The following is a 20,935-nucleotide window of genomic DNA, read 5'->3' on the forward strand; positions in this document are numbered from 1 at the left end:
TTTTTAACATTTTGTGACTGAATGCAAGCTTGTTCTGATTAATGCTTACAAGACTAGAGAGAGGAGGAGATCTGGCACTTGCTGTTTGGGGACAGGCACTTCCTAGCAGTCAGCTGGTGGCCACAAACTTCCATAAGGAGCATCTCAAACTCCTCTTGCTGCAGCTCCACTCACAAGGCATTCATTTCTGTCGTCTCTAACACCCATGTAGAAGCGTATATATCTCAACAACAACAAGCTCCTCTCTAAAGCCACACTGCCACTGCAAGCACAAGTCAGCCCAGGGGAAGGAATGGGAGAGAACAAAACCACCCATGGCAGATGTTAGGCAGATGCTGATACACTTAGAGGTGTCTGGATAGTAGAGATAAAGGCAGTGTGAGACTACATAGAATAATGTATGTTCAGATGTAGATATAATGCACAGAATCCTTTATTGTATTTTTGGTTGCTGATGTAACTTCTGTAATTTTTTTTTTTTTTTTTAATTCTGATTATTTTCTGCAGCATAACCAGCTTATTGTAAAGCCCAACCTGTCAGAGGTCCTAGATCTGCATGCTTTTGTGGCCTGTGTAGCTCAGAAGGCAACAGATGATAGTCTGATATGAATAAAGCTTTAACTTCTTAAATAGCTTATTTTTCAAAAAAAATTCAAGAATATCTTAAGCTACATTTCCTTCTAACATTAAAAATGAAAAGCAGTTAGTAGCAATCTCCCTTAAATCAAGAATTATAAATATAGAACCTTTATCATCAGCACAGCACATCCAAAAATGTCTTTGTAAAATAAATCAAATTATATGAGTTAATTGATTCCAGGCAACATCAGCAACTGCAGGTGGAAACTGAATAACAGGATGTTTATTAATGAAGGACTATTAATCAAAATTGACAATATCAATTCCTGTTTCTTTTATTTGAATTCTACCTGCAAAATCTATGGAGATACTTGCCAAATGTTTAAATAAAAATTTTAAAGCAAAGAAAACGCTAGCACTTGGGATTTTAGCTTTAGATGTAGGGCTATTTGTTTAAACAGTGAAAGGATATCCTAAATCCAATTTGACAGGCAATGCCAAAGATGCCAGTGGTAATTAATTAGCACTTAATTTAGACCACAGAACAACAGGATATGGAATTGGTGCTCAGTGCCATTTCCCCTTAGGCTTCATCTCATGAGGGTCAGGAGTATGCCTGTTGCATTGAAGGTCAGTAAATAAATTGGGGGAACACATTGACGCTGGACTTTTCATGATAGATATCCTTCACCCTTATTACTGCCTCTGGCTATTGCTGATGAGAAAAGGGCTGTGATTGTTCTGTGAAGAACGCTGTGCACAAGGCTGAGCTGAGCAAGGTAATGTCTGAACTCACGCCTTGTGCAGTGATCATGCTGGATGCTCTCCATGGATTGAGAGCTCTGTCAACTTTGCGTTGGGCTGGAAATAAACTTCTGACTGTAGCAAAGAAAGCCTGAGGAATGCTGACAGGCGAGAAAATTCACCAGAAAGCAGTGCTTAAGCCTGCTAGATTTTTGAGCTCAGCTTTAGATTAAGCATAATTAAAATCAATGCAAAATTTTAAAGTGAGGTTAGAAACTAGGTCAGCGAGGGGAAAAAAAACCCACACATTTCCTTATTATCCTCTTGTCTTTGTCTTAATAATATTTGATATTCCTCCATAAAGCAAAAGTCTCTTAATAAAGTTGGATTAATGATTCTAGCAGCATTTTTCGGATGGGGACACTGATGCTTTAACATACCATGCTCAGTAGTGGACAAACAAAAAATATGCTGCAAAAAAGACAAAGCAGAGCCACCAGTTCTGCTGGTAACTCAGGCATTTTAGTGAGTTGGTGGAAGGGGCTGCCTTTCTACAGCACACCCAAAGCAAGAGGAAAACACAAAGGAAACCCTATGGAGCCTTATTCACAGATGCACATAAATTGCACTGCTTGGTTCAGATTTAGTAGCAAGAAAAACAAAAGGATGATGAGAGTTAATATGATAGCATCTTGTCTCCTCCCAGTAAATTTAGTGTCTCTGCCAGCCAGCACTACTTCCAGTAATCTCTACTCTTCTTTCTAAAGAGCAGCTCAGGTGGAAGGGTGCCTGCAAACCCTAACCATGCTCTACTAGCACAATTTTATAAGCCTTGTTCCCCGGCAGAGCTGTTTGTGTTGCTACATTAAGAAAACACTGAGTTAGATATAAGTCCGTGCTCAGAAAATTTATTTTGGAAGCCTCTAGTTAACAGTTATTTTAACTTTGCTTGCTTAATCACACCCTTTGCTGCATCTCTCTTGACAGTGATTGAAATTCTGATTCCTGTGAAAGTCACTGACAAACCTCCCACCGACCAGGAGTAGAATGGAATCCAAATTCCACTTTGTATAATATTAAATATTCTCAGTTGGGATGATATCTACTGCTACTGAGTGGAAATATTGCTTTTGACTATGTTCAATCTATAACCTCTTGCAGCTTTCAATTATAGCACTTTTCTGCTACAGTAATCCAGTTGACAGTACAAGCTCAGCCCTGACATGACTTACAGCTCCAAAGTGACAACTGGTTGGAATTTTGAATGGAGATGCTAAACTTTGGCCAACCTGCTCAGAAATCCATCTTTTCTGGAGAGCCCAGAGCTTCCTGTGCCAAACTTAGCTGCGTTTTGCTCACAGCACATTGTTTTTGTCCAGTGTCAGGAACAAATTATTCAGTTTTGTGAGACAACCAGTGTTTTGGTGTTGAAACTGGAGAATGTGGCAAAGAATTTCACAAAAGTCAGGGAACAAACTTTTGTTGATAGTTTCCTTTTCCATGAGCTCTTAAATATGCAATTACTTCATAAATTGCTTTGTTTCCTGTGCTTTTAAATCTGCAGAGCCCTCTGAATATTGGTCTATTAATTGTCCTTAATCTAAAACCTAGTCTTTTTACACACTATCACCATGTTGTTCTTTGAAATAAAGTGTTCCCGACCCAGTGCTTTGCCCAATAGAGATGATTTTATATGGGATCTGACCTCAACCAGGATTCCTAGTCGTTCATGTTCAATTCTGAGCTCTCCACAAGCTACAAGTGCAACATATATGTACTGCATTTGTATCAGATTTGAAAGATGCTTTAACATGCCTCCCAGCATCGTGATTGTTTCAGCACTGATATTGAACACGAGTAGGATGAATATATCTCTTAAATGCACTAGTGAGTATGTGCCGTGAGTCTTTGATTTCTTTAACTTATTTACATTTTACTAGCCCTTGAGCAATGAATTTACTATGTCAGCATTGTCTTTTCTACTTACACTTTGTCTGTCTTGTCCACTCACCTTAGCTTGATGTTTATTTTTTGTGCACGTGTATAGTCCACTGCACTAAATGCATGAACTGCCTGGAGTGCAGGATTTTCCATATATTGTTTCTTTTTAAGATGCACCCTTTGCAGTACAGTAAGTTCTGTGATATTTCCCAGCTTTAAACTGGCTTTTGCTTTTCTTACTTGTTCATTTTTTAGTCAAGCATTTTTTCGCATACGTACTATTTGCAGATGACTGTTGAACTAACTACCTTACACTTTACCAAAGTCTTTAGTTCTCTATATAGATGGCTCTGACTCTCTCAACTGTTTTTCTTTTATCTTCAAAGATCTAATACAAAACATTGTTCACTTCAAATGGTCAGACTTGCAATTATCTGCTTCTTTCTGATCCTGCCCAAAGTCAAAATTCAGAAAAGCCAGTGGGGATACACACAACTCACTTAGTACCCCTAACCCAGACCATGTTTGACAGACTTTGAAGGACTCAGAAACCAGAGGTTCAATGTTGATGTTTGTATCATGGGAAAGTCACTACACTTGGTTAGCCCTTGTTCAAAAAGCAGTGTCCACATCAAATCTCTCCATCGTAAGTTAGATGAAAAAAATGACTCAAAGCACCCTTTCTCCAAGGCAAAAGATACTTGATGCCTCATTAGCAGATATATTATGAACTTAATGGATAGAACACGGTCACAACATTTTTGGAAGACCCGCTAAGTTGCCGAAAATACTGATTCTTTGGAGCGTGATGGTTAGTATGACAGAAATCTAAAAGATGTACTCGGTTCTATTTAATTGAAGAAAGTTCTGTGGAATTTAAAATGATACTATGTCTTTGCTTTATATAATTCTAAGAGTACATCTCGTGAGAATGCTGCATAGGTTAAAAAACAAACAAACAAACTCATCTTGAGTAGCTGGGAATATGAGTATGTTGCTTACAAATACATCTGAAACTTGCAGTTGAGGATGGTCTAGGTTAGGTCCCTTGCGTGCCTAGGGAATCCAAGTGAGATCGTGGATAATAATGATATTACTTGTGTTTGTTTGAAAGGGAAGATCACAAAACTCTCCTGGCCATTTGGTCTATTCCTGTTTCTCTCTCCTCCTTTCTGTGCCAACAAATGTAATGAAGCATTTCTATGAGGTACTCCCTTTATCCATCCTTTCGTCCTAAGTTTCTCAGGCCCACTCCTGCCCTGTGCAAAACCTCCACTGGGATCTGCTTCAGCTGTCCTCTCCTTATTCCTGCTTTCTGGAAGTGACAGGAATGTGGTGCAGAAGCATTTCTGAAGACCACAATAGCACTCTGGAGAGGATGTGGCAATGTCATCTAGTGATGGGACTGAGATTGGTGTAGAAGCCCCAGCTTAGAAGAAGTGACTAGTGGCATCTTGGGGACCAGGGGAGGAGGCAAATAGTCATAAGGTTGGCTGGAGTTAGCCACTCCACAGATTTCTGATTTTATATTGCACCATAATGCATAATGTACAGAAAGATAAATATTTTCCATTCAGCAACATCTTGCTGTATTTTAATCTAAATCTATAATTTTAATTATAAAGTGAACATAACCTGTATCAAATTATGATTTTGTTAACATATTGAATGAGGACAGGAAAAATAAATACCAGATTTTATACTGTACAGACACATGAAGGTATAGTAAAAAAATCTGGTTTCCTTGACCACATTGTCATAATATGCATATATAACTGCTTATTGAATCCAGGCTGTGTAGACAACAGAAAGAACACTGGCTCCATACCATCACAATGCATGCCCACAACAAAGAGGAGGAAAGAACAGGCTCTTTCATTGTGTGTGTCTAAGTATTACCAACATAAGGGCTAAAAACATTACCTCTGTCTGAAGTGTATCTATATATCCATGCATAAGTTATTAAGTGGGCTCCCTGAACACAGTTGCTGAAAATATTAATATATTCAAATTATATTCTAGCTACTGCAAAAACAGTAGATCAGACAAATATATTAAAATCTCTTCAGACAAAAGGAGTCATGTTATTTATAAAGTCCCTACCCTCCCTTACTGGAACACAAACCTTCATTGTATATAATATATAAGAATGCAAGATGATCCTTAGATGTCAAAATGTGGCTTCAAGTTTGAATGTAATCATAAAACAGTGACTCTAATGCTTGCCATAAACAAATTGTCACTGGTATTATGTAACTTAGACTATTCACAAAGCATAAAAGAAGGGAAGAATAAAAGGTAGCTGCCAAATACTGTGGGCCCAATGACGGTTGTGCCAAATTGTGCTTGCAGTCTGGGAATTGCAAACACAGCATGGAATTCAGATTTGCACTCCCTAGTGCTTGGGCTGCTCCTATGGCTTAAATAAGAGCAAGATAAAGGCTATTTCTTGAGTCAGTTTAGACTGCAAGCAGCAACCAGGGGCTTTTGCAGCCTCCTCTGCTCATTCTTTCCCAGAGGAAAAAGCAGGATTAGAGTTCCTATATTGCTGTAGGACACTGTTTTGGACGGAGTGGCCAACTAGAATGCAAAAAAAAACATAGCTGGTCTACACAGCAATTCAAAAGCAAGCATGTCTCTCAGATCTGGTGTGCTGTCTTGGATTGTTCATCTTAATCAGCATGTGTGGTACCACCTCATCAGTTTGACACCTTCTTGTGAAGTCCAGGAAAGATGGCACAGAAGGGTTGCAACAGAAGAAGGTACATCATATCAGAATGCCTGGTCTGTGGGCAACAATTAATCAGTCATAGAGACTTTTCCTCAGCTTAGGCTTCAGGACTAATGTATATCTGATATACACAGCTTCAAATCCTGCTAATGGTTGTGTGAAGGCCCTTTATCAGGAGAACTCCTGAACAGTGTTTTAAACCACCTCCTTTCAAAAGTAAAATAACTTTTTTTTTTTTTTTTTTTTTTTTACCCCAGCCTGAAATAATTGTTTGAGCAGAGATACTGGTTTAACTCATTATGAATTATTAGTGGAAAAGTAAGTCTCAGAAGTATGTTACATCTGAAATATTTTTCATCACTTGAACATGTGCCGTCCAGAACTGGCCCTGTTCTACCAGGCACTGGGAACAAACACTTCGCATTCACAGATGCTCCTAATTTGGTGTGGTTTAGAGTGTAATTTAGATCAAACGTATCCATGTAAATGAGTCAGGGTTTCTTAATTAGGTGCCTCTAAAGAAAAAACTTGGACCACATCAGTAGGTGTGGGTGTGGTGCCCACAATACTGGAATCTTTCTATAGACGAAGCTTAGTTTTGTTCAGACACATTGTAGGTTTTTCTTATATTTTTTCCTCCCCTTCCTTCCTTCCTTCCTTCCTTCCTTCCTTCCTTCCTTCCTTCCTTCCTTCCTTCCTTCCTTCCTTCCTTCCTTCCTTCCTTCCTTCCTTCCTTTCCTTCCTTTCCTTCCTTTCCTTCCTTCCTTCCTTTCCTTCCTCCCTCCATCCCTCCCTCCCTCCCTTTCTTTTATAAAGCACAATAATAAATCTGTAGATGGCATAGACATAAAGACACTACTTCAGAGGAGCTGTCTAAAACACTGTCTCTTTGGCAAATGCCTTAAAGTAGGTCATTCTGCAATGATTTAGGTTTATATTTCATTGCCAGCTTTTTGTTCCCATTACAAGTAGGGTGCATTCCAGTCCACAGATTTCCTCTTCATTCTTCCAATTGGCTTTTATTTACGAGAATTTGTAGATCTTCATAAGAAAATGAATGGTCAATACAATGTTAGAAGTACTAATTGTGCGCTTGACCACAAAGAGAGATGTATGAAGGTGATAGCCTGGAAATGCTGGAATTTAAAATACCATTCTCTGATTCTCTCAACACAGTGAGTGAAATGATTGTTGCGTCTTTTCCAATGCGTGAAAAATAATCTGCTCTGATGTCATTTCAGAAGTCTCACAAAGTTGCCCTAGTTGCCCTTTGCCCTAGTTGCTCAGGTATTTGCTTTTTGTTGTTGTTTTTTTATAGTTGTCACTGAAAAGCATGTATTTTATGGCTTATGAAAACAGTAAAAATCAAATAGTCAGGGTCTGTTTTCCCATCAAAGTGCTGGGGGATTTACATGCCAAACTCCCACCAGACTTAATGAATTACCTGCATAAATTCCCTTTCAATCGATAGTAGAATAGATCCGATTGTGTTATATTAATTATTTTACACAGAACACTGACATTTTGGCATGAAAGACTTTTTTTTTTAAGTTTCAATGAATATCTTAAGAAACTTCAAGCCTATTATTTGTTTTGCAACCTTATTGTGAGAAAAATCCTGTATCTTTAGTCAGAAAAGCACTGCAATTTACCCATTGATGGCCTGGTTCTGGACATTAATGTGTCATGGCTCAATCTCTCAAAATAGAAAAAATAAATAAATAAACAAGGGGGGAAAAAAAGCCCTTTTTATAATGAATTGAGCATTTTTAATTTTCACCAACAAAACCAATTGAGTTGAAAAGAACGCTCACCCCAAGCAATATTAAGAGGTTACAAAATCTCATAAATTAACTTTGCCAGTGATATTTTACTGAAGCTTGTGTGAGTGCAAACCAGAAGCAGGGCTCCCACATGGTCTTTATTAAACGAAGAGCACTTAGCAATAACTGGCCTTCCCTGAGATGTGCTGTCCATATGCACGCGTACGCCCAGACTGCGGATATGCATATGGCCATACGTTGGAAGCTGAGGGGCTGGGGGGAAGCTGAGAGACAGCAGAGAGTGGAAGTGAGAAGTGTTCACTCTGTAGTTATGGGCAAGTGCCCTACTCTCTTCAGTCCTCACTTTCTCCATCGACACAACTAGGATAATAAAACTTATTGACCTGAAAAAGGAAGTTCTGAGATTTAATTAATGTTTGAAAAGCTTTTTGAGATCATTTGATACTGAGTAATGTGGAATGAACAATGGGAGCTCTTTGAAACAGGGGCTCTATCTCTCCGTATTTGTGTACTGCACCTAGCACAATGGGGCTGTACAGACACAGAGTCAACCGTATCATAAATATTTAAATTAAAACTATGTTAATTATTTTTATCGTTCTGTTATTTGCTGATACACCAGTTCACTACATTTTGAAGCTTGGTAGCATTGAAAAGTACCAAGCATAATTATTTGTCTGATTGTTATGAAAATCAGGGTTTATATTTTTAAATACTGTTATGAAAATAGGAAGCTCAGGTGAAAATGCATTTCTAATTCCTCATCATTCTTCTCTTTAAAGCCACTAAGCTGTAACGTACTCTTCAGGGAATGGGTGAACTTTGCAAAGTCTCTTATTTCACATGAAGGACAAGGCATGACTGCAGAAACCTCTGTCGCAGACACCTTCCCCCCCCACAATGTGAACACAAATAGAATGCATAAAGGTGCTCCAGGAAAACTGGATTTCTTTTTTGCCTTTAATTCAGTAACTATTATTATTCCTATATTGTGCACACTTGGGCCTGGTGCACATTGGCTTGTGTCACTAATTAGCAAGGCAACTGTTTGGTAGGCCACTATGTACTTCAGCAGAGAGAAATAGGTTTAACTCTTCTCTCTTCCCGCAGACTGAACCCAAGGAATCTACAGTAAATAAAAAAACACAGAAAAGCATGTGTGCAGACAGATCATGCCTTCATATGTATTTTGCTAGAGAGAGATCAGTTGACTTCATGCAAAACTTCAAATGTTAGTCAGGGGTGCCTGAGTGTCTTCCTACTCTGACCAACCACCCACTTGCTTTGATGACAGATGATGCTTATCCTGTTCACATTTCTAGTAGCTTCTCCCTAAGATTGTAGAAGTAAGGCTCAGCTTTTCTCTTTGTTGCTGTCCTGTGTCTAAAGAGCAAGAGCAGTCCCTGAGTTGCCTGATTCTAAAGAAAGGTCCTAATTCATGAAATAATTTAGGAAACATTCCCTATTTCTCATGGTTTTGGTTAAAAACTTCTGTCCTCTGCACATGCCTGAATGTGGGCATTTTACTTGAAGTAAAAACTGAATGCCCATCCATGCTTTGGGTTTCAGTCTCCCCCAAGTTCTCTGAAGTTCCACATATATATATTTGATGCATAATCCTTCTATTCATGGTCTTGCTTTTTTCCTTTACATAACTTTTATCTGTTTCATTTTTCATATTTTCATTTTGAATAAAAGACTTGCACAATTTTTAATGTAATCTGTTCCTCCGCCATGTGAAAAAAGGGTTCTTCTGAGCCTAGATTTAGTATGTAAGCCTGCTTGAAACCGCTGATATAACACATAATTTACTGAGTGAAAATCACATATGTTTGCTACATCTTTCCTACACCAACTAAAAAAAAAAAGAAAGAAAGAAAGAAAGAAGTTTGCAGACATCCCCTACTTAGTATTACCATACTTTAACTTTATTTTCTGATTTACCCTCAGAATTCTGGGTATGGCTGCTGGACTTGTCATCACATTGTCATCGCTTCCTGCTGTGCAGGCTATTGTGGCTTATTTCTATGCAAGGCTTTTTTTTTTTTGTTCCAATCTTTAATAGGTAGAAATAAGTCCGTTCAGTTGCATGCAGCTTGTAAAAGCCAGTGCCTTGCAGAATGAAGCTGCTGTGTGTTGCAAGCTTTGAGGGGGGTGTGTGTGTGTTTGAGTTGTTCAGCTTGGGTGCTTTCTCTGTCCATAGAGCTATGGGCATGGGGGAAAGGTTGTTTTTCAAAACAGATAAACCATGAATCTTGCAATACTTAATACTTTTGTTAGACGGTATATTGGATAGTGGGTATGTCTTGGGTAATTAATTCTACTCTTGATGAGGAGCTTATGTCCAAAATGCATACAAACAGTTACAGGAATGAATTAAGTGGGGGGAAAGCAGTCAGGAAAGAAATCACCATTCTCTCTCTGAAAGGGCAAAAAAGCCCAAATGGTGTCTAAAAACGTCTTGCTGTGCTATATACTATACAGGAAAAATGGAGAAAAAAATAATAATAAAAAAAGATCGTCTTGGATTCAAAGGTGAATCGAAAGGAATTGGCTTCAGTCTGGACAAGGCAGCCAGATAGGCCACAGTAACAGATCCACGTGACAGACCAAGAGGCAACTGCAGAGCTCCCCAGACAACTCGCCTGAAGTGCCTGCCAAGGAGGCAGATGCTGCTGCTGGAAGAATATCTTCCACAGTTGGGCATCTGGGTTCAGTGCTTTCCACGTAAGGGAGAGTGATGGTTGCATCAGGCTGGCCCCATCTTCCCATTTAATTATTTCCACATCCATTTTATACTTTTGTAAATAACACGTATTATCCTGTTCTGTGCAGGAGAATAATAAGCAAGGCGACGGCTTTTGCCTGCAGTGCATCCCTTTGCAGAGGTGCCCACATGGATGTGTAAGGGCAGACTCCAGCTTGGCTGCCCTGTGCTCCAGCCTGGTCAGATGTGAGACAGCTTGGGCCTGGGAGCCGCAGAGCTGCCTCGCGGTGGCACGGAGCTCAACCTAATAAGCAGAGCAGGCTGAGATTCATTAATTTAACATTAATAAGCGCAGCTTATTAGCTCAGGCACAGTGCTGTGTAATGCAGGCACACAGCTCCTGGAGCAGAGCTTCGGCCTGTGCGCCAGCTCGGAGCGCGGCCCACGGGGCTCAGCCAGGCGCCCGCAGCCACCACCTCCCCTCCTGCATCTTGCACTGGGGGAGAGAGGGTCTGGGGCTCTCTGCAGAGGATTCTATGCAAAAAAAACCCCAACTTTCTCTAGGCTTTTCAGTTATACTGCTGGTTTATGTGGAGTCTTTTAAGTCTTTTAAGCTCCTGGTGCCTCAGTTTCCTTAGAGGTGTGCAATAGCTATTCTAATGCTGATCATAGAATGCTGTGAGATCCCTAAAGAGGTAAAAGTCCTTCTGACTCACCTGAATTATAGTTGTGAGAGTAAATTACTGCTGACAGTATTGTACTATTGGGAAGGGATGGATTGTTCTCTGTTCACATCTGTGCACAGAGACACTGCAAGGTTTTTGCATCATCCCATGCCCCGTGTATGCCTGCAAAATAGGAGCAGAATGGTCTGTCGCTTTTATCTGGTAGCTGTGGTTAGCTCACTCTGTCTGGGAGTAAAAACCACTTGTAAATAAGTGACGGGGAAGTGCTGAGTCCTGAGGAAATGTGACTGTTTCACAAATGTATACAATATAAACATATGGGCTATATACAGCAGGTAAATACTCTAAGCATCCTCAAGTAGAACAGGCTGTTTTATGTAGCCTTTATTTGAAAAAATCCTTACTCTTTTTATTATTATTATTATAATTATTATTATTATTAGTTTGTTTCTTTCTTTCTTTCATGTGTAAGTTGTAATGCTGGATTTGGTCATCTTCAGGAAGAGGTAGTAAAAACCTAATCGTAGCTGGACTCAATTATTTTCAGCATGAGTCCTAACAAAGAAGTTTGTTATACTAGACTGGAAAGAGCCATACAATAAATCTGTTCAGCTCCGTATTTTCTCTTCTGTTAATACGAGTGGGAGTATAAATTTCATGCAAAGATGAATAGCGGACTTTTTTTCATCAAATTCAAAATACTCAAAAGAACAGGTACTGCAACTACAAGCATTTAATCCTCCTCCTGGCTTCATACACTACACTGTGACTACTTGCAACTTCTGAAGGCGTGGTTTAAGAAAGATATATGTTACTGGTGTTAATTCCTGCTGCCAGGCCTTTCTCTCTCTCTTATCAGTTTCTTTGTCTGGGTTTCTAAGGAAAAATCCACCTGAAGTACGTTTACATGTGCTTAATCTGGACTGCTTCTGCAGACTGAAGCACTGCAGAATGGGACCATAGTGCAGCCTTGTTGTAGTCTGTAATTTAGGATAAACACAGCATTCTGAGCTAAAGTTGAACTCTCATGCTGAACACCCACTTGCCACAGAAACAGCATAACTGAGGTCCTTCAACTTCTCCCATGAGAAACCCCTTGAAGATGAGTTCCACTTTGGGCAAGAACTACTGTCTGCACAAGCAAATATAGAGACTGCAATAACATGCCTCAAATTAAACAAGTTTACTTAGTTTTTTCAAATATTTGGCAACTAGAACTTCCTCTGATTTAATAATATAAACAACTTGCCACTAATAGTAATGCACATATGTTTCTATATTCCCATTTATGGAGCCATGGGGCCATTGTGACTTGTCTTTCTTAATTATAAATTCAAGGGAACATTTTAGCTTTTCCCTATATTTTGATATATAGAATATATATTCTGCTACTACTTCCATATTGACAGAGAAGAGTCCTCTCCTTCCCTGGGGATGTGTTTGTGTGGCATAGGAGACTGGCCACCTTCAGAGAGACTTAGGAGATCTCACCCGTAATGCTCTGATGGCTTAAATACTACATCATTCTACCGTACATTACTGTGTAATGTATTGCAGTGATATACCTTTGGGTTCACCATGCTTTCTGCAGTGATACTTGGGTAAGAATGTGCTTATTTATGTGGTACATCCACACATCCACACTCCCATCAGCAGTCAAGCCAGATATTGTGAATATATGCATGATGAAATATTGGTAATTTATTATCTCTATTACAAGTAACTTGTTCCCTGCCCTAGACACCCCCCCTCCCCCTCCCCAGAAAAAAAAAGGAAAATAAAAAGGAAAAAAAAAACCAAACAAATAAAAAACCATGCCAAACAACAGCAAAAGCCCAGTACGCCAACCTTAGTCCAGTTTTGCCAGTTGTTCTATACATACACAGTCAGAGAAAATTGCTGTCCCTTGCAGATAATGCTTTAAAAAGCCAAAATAGACAAATGAAGCATTATCATCATTTTGTAAACAAGGAGCCAAGGCACAGAGAGATTAAATGATTTACCCAAGGTCACACCAAATATCCTGTCAAAGCCAAGAACTGAACCCAGGTCTCCAGAGTATCAATCAAGTGATTTAAATGTAAGATCAAAGACTTGTTGTGTATACCTGATATCTTTCTCCTAAGACACAGTAACAAAACTTTCTTCAGGTTAGGATAGATGCTGCATTTGATGCTGTAAATTTTGCATATGGTATAGGTCCAATGACAGCATGTACCCACTTCTTGCACACAGGCTCTTCCCAAGAAATAATTTTCCATATTAGTCCTCCATTGACAGTAATAAATTATCATCTTTCTCCAGATAACCCCCAAAAGGAGAGAATATGTGCACAGGCTACCCCAGATGAAGACACAGAAAATGTTTCTCAGCAAGGGCAAACTAAGTCTTTCTATGGCCCGTTTAAAATTTTTCCATCCTTAATTAAATAGGGACATTCCCACAGCTATATGGACTTCATTTTGCCTGTTCAGCTGGATGCTACACGACAAGTTAAAGGATCTTTAATATATACATGTCAGGCGAATGCAACAGAAATGGTCGGCATAAAGGCATCATTCATTTTAAGCTTGGAGCAGTCTTTTATTTGGAGTCATTCATTCATTTTGTCATTGCTGGCATGAAATGCTTCTCTGTGTACGGAGACTGCACTGGTCCCTCAATCCTGTCTAGCCCTTCGATTTTAAGGGTTGTTTGGCTGAAAAGTGACTGCGCCAAAATGGCACTAGTTAGTCCTAAATACCGCACAGCCAAGAGGGGAGGAACAGGATTGTGTCCTTCATATGCTTATAGGACCACAAGACCCTCTCTTGTGGTCTGCCATTTCTGCACAGTCATTCATCACATAAAACAGCTGCAGACCTGTTTCCGTGAGAGCACGTAGTCTACATTCATTTTTACTGTTAATGCTGCAAAACATGAAGATCAAACCCAAGATGAACATGAGATCATGAGTAGAATTTGTGGGCTGAAACCTCTTAAAAACTGAACTCAGTGGGTGTGGAAACTGTAGAGGAATGATAAGGAGGAGCCTCACAATATAATTTCTTTGCCTCTGTCATATCTCAGCAACATTAGCAGAGGAAAGGTGTACTTCCAAGTCACTCTTAACTACTTCTTAGACATTCTGTGTTGTCACAAGATTCTTCAGGTAATACAAGAGCTCATAACATATTTTTTTTATTAAGTATTTTTCTGTTAATGCATACCTCAGCATATCATGAGTGCTAGAAAGCAAAATGAACATCAAGAACCTGGATGATGAAAATATGGTGATCCAAAAGTAATTCCAACTTCAGTTGGAATAAGTTGGACTCGCACGCTGGAACATGGTGAATTTGCCCAATTCAGTGTTCAAGAGTAATTCTGATCTGTCTAACTGCACCAAAGTAGGAAAAACTGCAGCTTTTGTTTAGACGTACCGATGTATTGAGCAGAAATAGGATATACGTAGGTACCATAAATCATGTTTCGTTTTGCCAAAGAATGTAATTATCTTTTGTATTTTGGACGACATTTCCAATAAGATTTGGACACCACACAGAGATTCCTTTTAAAATTATCAATTATTTTGTACTACAGTTCTACTTACTTCTTTAGATGCTCAAAGAGGACTTCCATTGTGTCATAGTTTGGCCTAGGGAGCTTTTTCACCAGGGTCTTTACGGCTTTTATGCGTGTGGCATTGTCTTGGATTTCTAAGAGGAAAGAAAAGAGGAAAAATATTTTGAGTGCCATTTAGGATAGTACTTTGCCCAATACTGCATCTGGTATCTTAACAAGAAAAGCCATAATTAATATGTGGTTAAAAACAGAATGTATCATACCTTCCATGTTCTTAATTGAGAGCAAGAGTAATTTACAATGATTAAAAGTCCTCTATGTCGAAAGGATGGTTTGCAGAATTACATTTTTATGCTTTTATTAGACTATTAAACTGTCAGTGTAGGTTTAATATCTCCTAGTAGTAGTAAGAGACCAGAACTTAAGTCAAATTTCACTTCGGAATTACATTCATCTAGTGATCCAAATTCTGTGGTGGACACTCTTCCTATGTCATCCTTGTTTCTTTTATTCTCATCATAATTAACCGAGCTATATTTATGAATTTCTATCAGTAGCATTACACCTTATTGTGTTAGGAAATATCAAATATTTTGCTATTCATTTTACTCATACTTTCTTCATTCATGATCATACAAAAGAATTTATCAGTTCTTTTGAGAAACTATTCCGCTGCAACTTTTCAATAAAAACTCGTTTTTATTTTACCCTATTTTATTTTTCACTCAGGAAAGCTTAATGGATTTTAATGGACCAAAACACTGGGATTGGGAAAAATTCACAAGGATACACTCACAATTTGTCCATAGAGAATATGTGTGAGGAAATTTAGTGTGGTAAGAGCTTATTTTATGCTCTTTTTAAGCAAGTGTCTGTGCTTTCTGTGCTGACTAAGATATCAGGTTAGTTACCAACTTCCCAACAGATTCTTGTAAGATTTAATTGTAAAATAAATAAACAAATAAAAAGCAGTGTCACTAAAACAAAGACAGTATTCCGTGAGATTTACAAAAATATATAACTTCATTTTAGGTCTCACTGTACCAATGCCATAGGTATTGCCATAGAGGAGAAGTGAGATTTAGCTCTGCACTGAAGAAAAGAATTCGTCAAAATCATACAAAAAATCATTCTGCAAATCAGCCTATTTGTTAATTGTTAGCCTATTTTAAAAGAAGAAAAACAGGCAACATGTGGTAACTTTAGTCAGCATTTCTGAACCGGGAATGATAAACACCTCTGCCTGGCTCTGGCATTTATCAGTACTGAGATATTATTACCACATAGAGTCACAGCATGGTTACTGTTATCATCAAATAAAAAAAAGAGCCAGCTAATCTTAATGGTTTGTAAAGCCGTTACCTGCACTGGTCTGACATTTATCATGATCATTTTACCACATGAGTCCTACATTGCAAAGGTATTTTATCTGGAAGGGACATCACTATGAATTATTATTTGCAGCTAGGTAGAAAATTGTATGTTGTAGATACCTTTTCTCATTATAAATCACAGTCACATTTCAACATTTCCCACACAAAGCTGCTGAGCCCAGGCTTTTTGCCATAACACTTATTCTCACTCCCTTTTATAGTTCCATGAAAATACTGAGTACTCTTTCATTAAAATGGTTGATACTTTTTGTTTGTTTGTTTAAATGCTATATACACTTTTTTTTTTTTCTTAGTATAAAATAATTTCTTTTTCCACTCGAGAAAGTGAAGAGGACAAACTGTTCTTTTTATCCCCTTTTTTTACTTACACTTTCTTATTCTTATTTTTTTTCATTAAAGCTTATTCTTGCTTCAGTTTAATGGCTGGGCTTGTCTTTACTCTTGACCTTGTTGATGGAATATTTAACAGATCAGATGCAAGATCTTATGCTTCAGTTTCAATACCTATGCATTTGCTTTTCTCCTATAAAGTCCCAGTTTCATAGACATTTTCCCCATTCAGTTCCCTAAGTAGGAAGGTGATTTTTTTTTTTTTTTTTTTTTTGGGGGGGGGGGGGGGAAGCTGTTTCTTTACCATTCTCAAATGGAGGGGGTAAATCTTTAAATATGGATTACTATAAATAGCCATGGAGAAGGCATTGCCCTCTGTGCTATGCCATGAAACCTAGAAATACGTCGTACAAAGGCAGGAAAACACTCTGAACAGCTGCTAAATTCTCCAGCTAAGTCTAGGGAATGAAACAGACCAGTTTTGATAAAGTGAAATGCTATCTTTCATTATACTCTATTATTGTGAAAATTGACAAAATTCTGGGGAAAAGATTCCCATTTATGGAAGTTAGACTGTTTGTGAAGATTTCAGAAGGAAAACTGTAGTCACCATCACTTTTGTAAAATCAAGAATGAGAGGACATTTATTCTTTTTGCATTTCTTTTGGAAATTTGTAGGTGATATTTACAGCAGATCAAGATACTCTAAAGTGAACACAGATGGCATTCTATGTAATATTTTCATAGAACGTATATTTAGAATTTGGGTTACTGTCTTTAAAAATAGGGCTGGCTTCCTTTAACAGAGCAACACAGTGGAGATGCTCTCTTGTTTATATTTAAATAAAGAATGCATTGAAAGAACACTTAATATTATATAAGCTCTTTTGCAAATGAGCTTTGGATAAACATTTGAGCATAGAAGAAAACACGATGTGTCTGTAACATTAACAGTGGCTGGTTAAAAAATGAATGAAGAAAGTAACCTCTAGCACTCGTGTCCATAAAGAATACTTAAGCAAATCCCCCTGAATCTTTCTTTTAATCATTAATTTTAAATGGACATAGATGTTTACAACAAGCCACTTTGTTTCAGAACAGGAAGTCCAGGGTTTATCTCCAATAACTCACGTTTGCTAGGAAGGGATGTATGTCTCTAACCTGACATGCATTCATTATTTTGTAAGGTACTGGAGTCTGACCCATGACCCTCCTCAGACCTGCTGCATTATTCATGTCTGATTTACTTTGTATAGTTTTACCCATTTCCCTTTACCAGGCATTTCAGTTGCTCGTGCATGTTTAATGTTAAATGGCATTTATGGCTCACATTAATGCCTAATTTTATCACGAGCCATGGTTTCTTTTTATGCTCTCGAGCCTCACATCTGAACTGCTGAAAAAAAACAATGATTTACGATACTCCATAAAATATCAAACTATTGATTTGTCATCTAATTTTTTATTTTATTTTTTTTTTCAGTAGCATGCTTTTCTTGTTTTCTTCCAGGGCTCTTCTCACCTTTCTTTGTATTTTTGGATAAGACTTCTACTGTGGTTAAAACGTCATACACTGTTGCTACAGCAAAATCTGCCAGCCAAGAGTTTTTTCCAACATTTCGTGACTGGTTCAGCTGCTGAGAGAAAGACAGACCTTGTTTGGGGCTTTTTTGATTTGTTTCCTTCTTTCTTTCTTCTCTCTCTCTCTCTTTTTTTTAATCGGGACTGAGTGGGTTAGGTGGATTTTTGAGTGCTAATGAAATTGTGAGACTTATGGCGCTGGCTACAGCCAGCCGTAGTGTGGGCAGACGCTCTGTGAGCTTCCCCACTGTGCTGCTGTGCAAGCATCCCCGCTGTTCTGTTTGCTATAGTTTTAATGTCTGTGAAAAATTCCTGATGCAACTAAATTATGTTCTGCCCTCTTGTTTGTATAAATAAACACCCGACTTAGCCAATTCATCTTGCTCTTGCCCATTTTAGAAGCTGGCCCTGTCACACAATGCTTAACCCCAGTCCTTGATAGCTTTGGTGTTATCAGGGAGTGAATATTTGCTTAAAAGACAGCGTAGTTTTGGCTTGATGTTTTTTTCAGGGATGTCAACTGGCCCAAACTCTTCCTTCAGTGGGTAGATCTTCATATTCTGCAAGTCACACTGCGTAAAATATACAGACTTGCATGTGTATATATATCTATATAAAAATTATTTGTAATACTTTCAATGCCAGGATTTTTTAATGTTACTGTATGCAGCATAAAATTCCCAGTTTTAATCACGTGTCATACACTGAGGCAATTGTCTCATGGAGATACACTGTAACATATTTTCTTGCTTTAAAAAAAAAACTATAAAAAGTGTTCGAACTAACTAATGTTTGCTATAAGGAAAATAACCAATTTGTGATCTGAATTGATTTTACTTTTTATTAATGCCTCAGAAATAGATGTTGCAAAAGAAAATGAGAATTGCGTGAAAACTCTCTATATGGGAAACTGATAAATTCATCCTATGTGATATAAAGTGGAGTTTATAATGAATATTCATATAACTTTTGCAATCCATTAGCAAAACCCAGGACAATGAGTTTGCAACTCAGTCCCATTTAACAAAAATATATGTGGAATTAATGGGAGAAAAACAGCACTTATAAAAGTTAAACTTTAATGCATCAAACTCCAGGTGCCAGAGTTTGAGGGAAATAACCAATAATAGTCATTTTTTACATATTTGATGGGACTGATTATGCAATGTGCAACTCTAAATGGCTTATAGCACATTGTAGCATGGTTCCATCCCATTGGCTACAGTAGGGTGCAGGCAGATGGATGACAGTGACAAGGAGAGAAGTGCTTTTGCTTAGCCGTGCGTTAAGATGCCATCCAGAAGCTCTGTGCACTGCAGACACTTCATTAGGATGCCAGGATAATGGTAAACTACCACTCAGAGTGACACCCCATTTCCTGCTTACTGAGCTCTCCAACCTCGGCAGATGTCAACAATCTCACAGTGCTACAGAGCAGACCTAACTTTCCAGGCACTTTGACTCCAATTTTTTTCCCTTAACAGTGCCATACATTACATGCAATATGTAACAGCAAGTACCAAACAGAAAACAAAATTTGCTGCCCTAATTATAACAAAGCGGCATCTGACTTAGGTCCTGCATGCCCAGCGTACATACAACCGGTTAGGCAGCATAGAAGAGGAATGATCTTTGTCAGTCAATTCTGGGGGTTAATTAGACTTAGGACTTTGATAGCTAATGGTTTGTCTGATCCCAACTGGAACAATCGTGCTTTGCTGCTAACTTCTACCAAGCGTCGGGAAAATGTGCCGAGCGCTTTCCTGGTATTTCGCCTTGCACGGGGTTTTCTGCACAGAAAGAGCAGACTTGAGCATCTGGCCAGTGTGATATTTTCTCTGCAAATGCACAACTCGAGGCCGTCACGCACCTCCCCAACAGCAGTTAGAGCCAGCAGAGAGACAGCGTTGCGACGCTTAACCTGTGCTCCTTCCCAGGGAAACACAAATCGTTGCTCGTGCTTTCAAAAAATGGCTTTCAGACACAGAAACAGCATCTATATAGAAGATCACAAATTCTAATTTAATTTAATTTCTTGAACCTATCAGTATGTGTTTTTAGAATCGGGAGCTCTATTTATTCTATATACATCCTTTTTTCCTCCTTTTTTTTGGCAGTATGATGTCTCAGCAACAGTGCTCTGCCCTACCACAGCTACTTATTTTTGTTGCATGGAGGGCTGGAAGCACGACAAGCCATCACTGCCAGACCAGGGAGCTCAGGAAATTCCCACTCCCCTCCTCTGCATAGGCTTCTCTTATCCCCGGTACCTGCACAAAGGATGGTCTCTGGTTGAGATCCCCTGATTCTCACCCATGGAACCTGTTGGGGACCTGCTGGGGAACCAGCAATTTTGGGGGCAGAGAGAGACTGCAGCAGCCTAGGGGGATGGATGGGGATGAGGTGGCAATGCGTATCTTGAGTTTCATCTTGCGCAAAAATTCAAACACTGAATGGGAACCTTCACAGAACAATCACAAGGACGGGGACGTATCCTGTAATATTTATTCAGCTGTTGTTCATTTTCCCCAGGCAAAATTCCCACCGAATTCACTCTCCTTTAGCTCACTGCCATCGGCGCCTTTGGCATCACAGTGAGGTGGGCTTGGGCCCCTTGCTGGCTCACCAGGAGGGATCCCCCAGTCAGTGAAAGCTGGAGATGTGTTTTAGGTGGTGAAGCTGTAAAGTTAGATGCTGGTAGAGAGACATTTAAAATATGCTGAAAATAATTTTGTAAACATTAATTCTGATATTTTTGCTCTGCTGTGTCTAACCTTTAGTATATTAACCTCCAGCAAAAGAGGGAAGCAGGGAAGTTCATTTCTGAGATGACCCATATGAAGGGGTTAAAAGGATTCAATATTTTTAGTAATCAAAGAAAAGCATACATTTTC

The 20,935-nt window shown here is 38.8% G+C and overlaps 1 protein-coding gene across 4 annotated transcripts in view; it reads right to left on the reverse strand.

Annotated features, from left to right (window-relative positions):
* Positions 1 to 20,935, reverse strand: part of ARHGAP15 (Rho GTPase activating protein 15) — a 315,056-nt gene that overhangs the window by 8,634 nt on the left and 285,487 nt on the right. For all 4 annotated transcript variants that reach the window (XM_090143526.1, XM_090143525.1, XM_031590760.2 and 1 more), the window contains one exon: positions 14,765 to 14,870. In XM_090143526.1, coding sequence (XP_089999652.1) covers positions 14,765 to 14,870 — 106 coding nt within the window. The remainder of the gene's footprint in view (positions 1 to 14,764; positions 14,871 to 20,935) is intronic.

This window comes from Phasianus colchicus, chromosome 7, assembly GCF_987193195.1.
Source record: "Phasianus colchicus chromosome 7, bPhaCol1.hap1.1, whole genome shotgun sequence".
In the NCBI taxonomy this organism is placed as follows: domain Eukaryota; kingdom Metazoa; phylum Chordata; class Aves; order Galliformes; family Phasianidae; genus Phasianus; species Phasianus colchicus.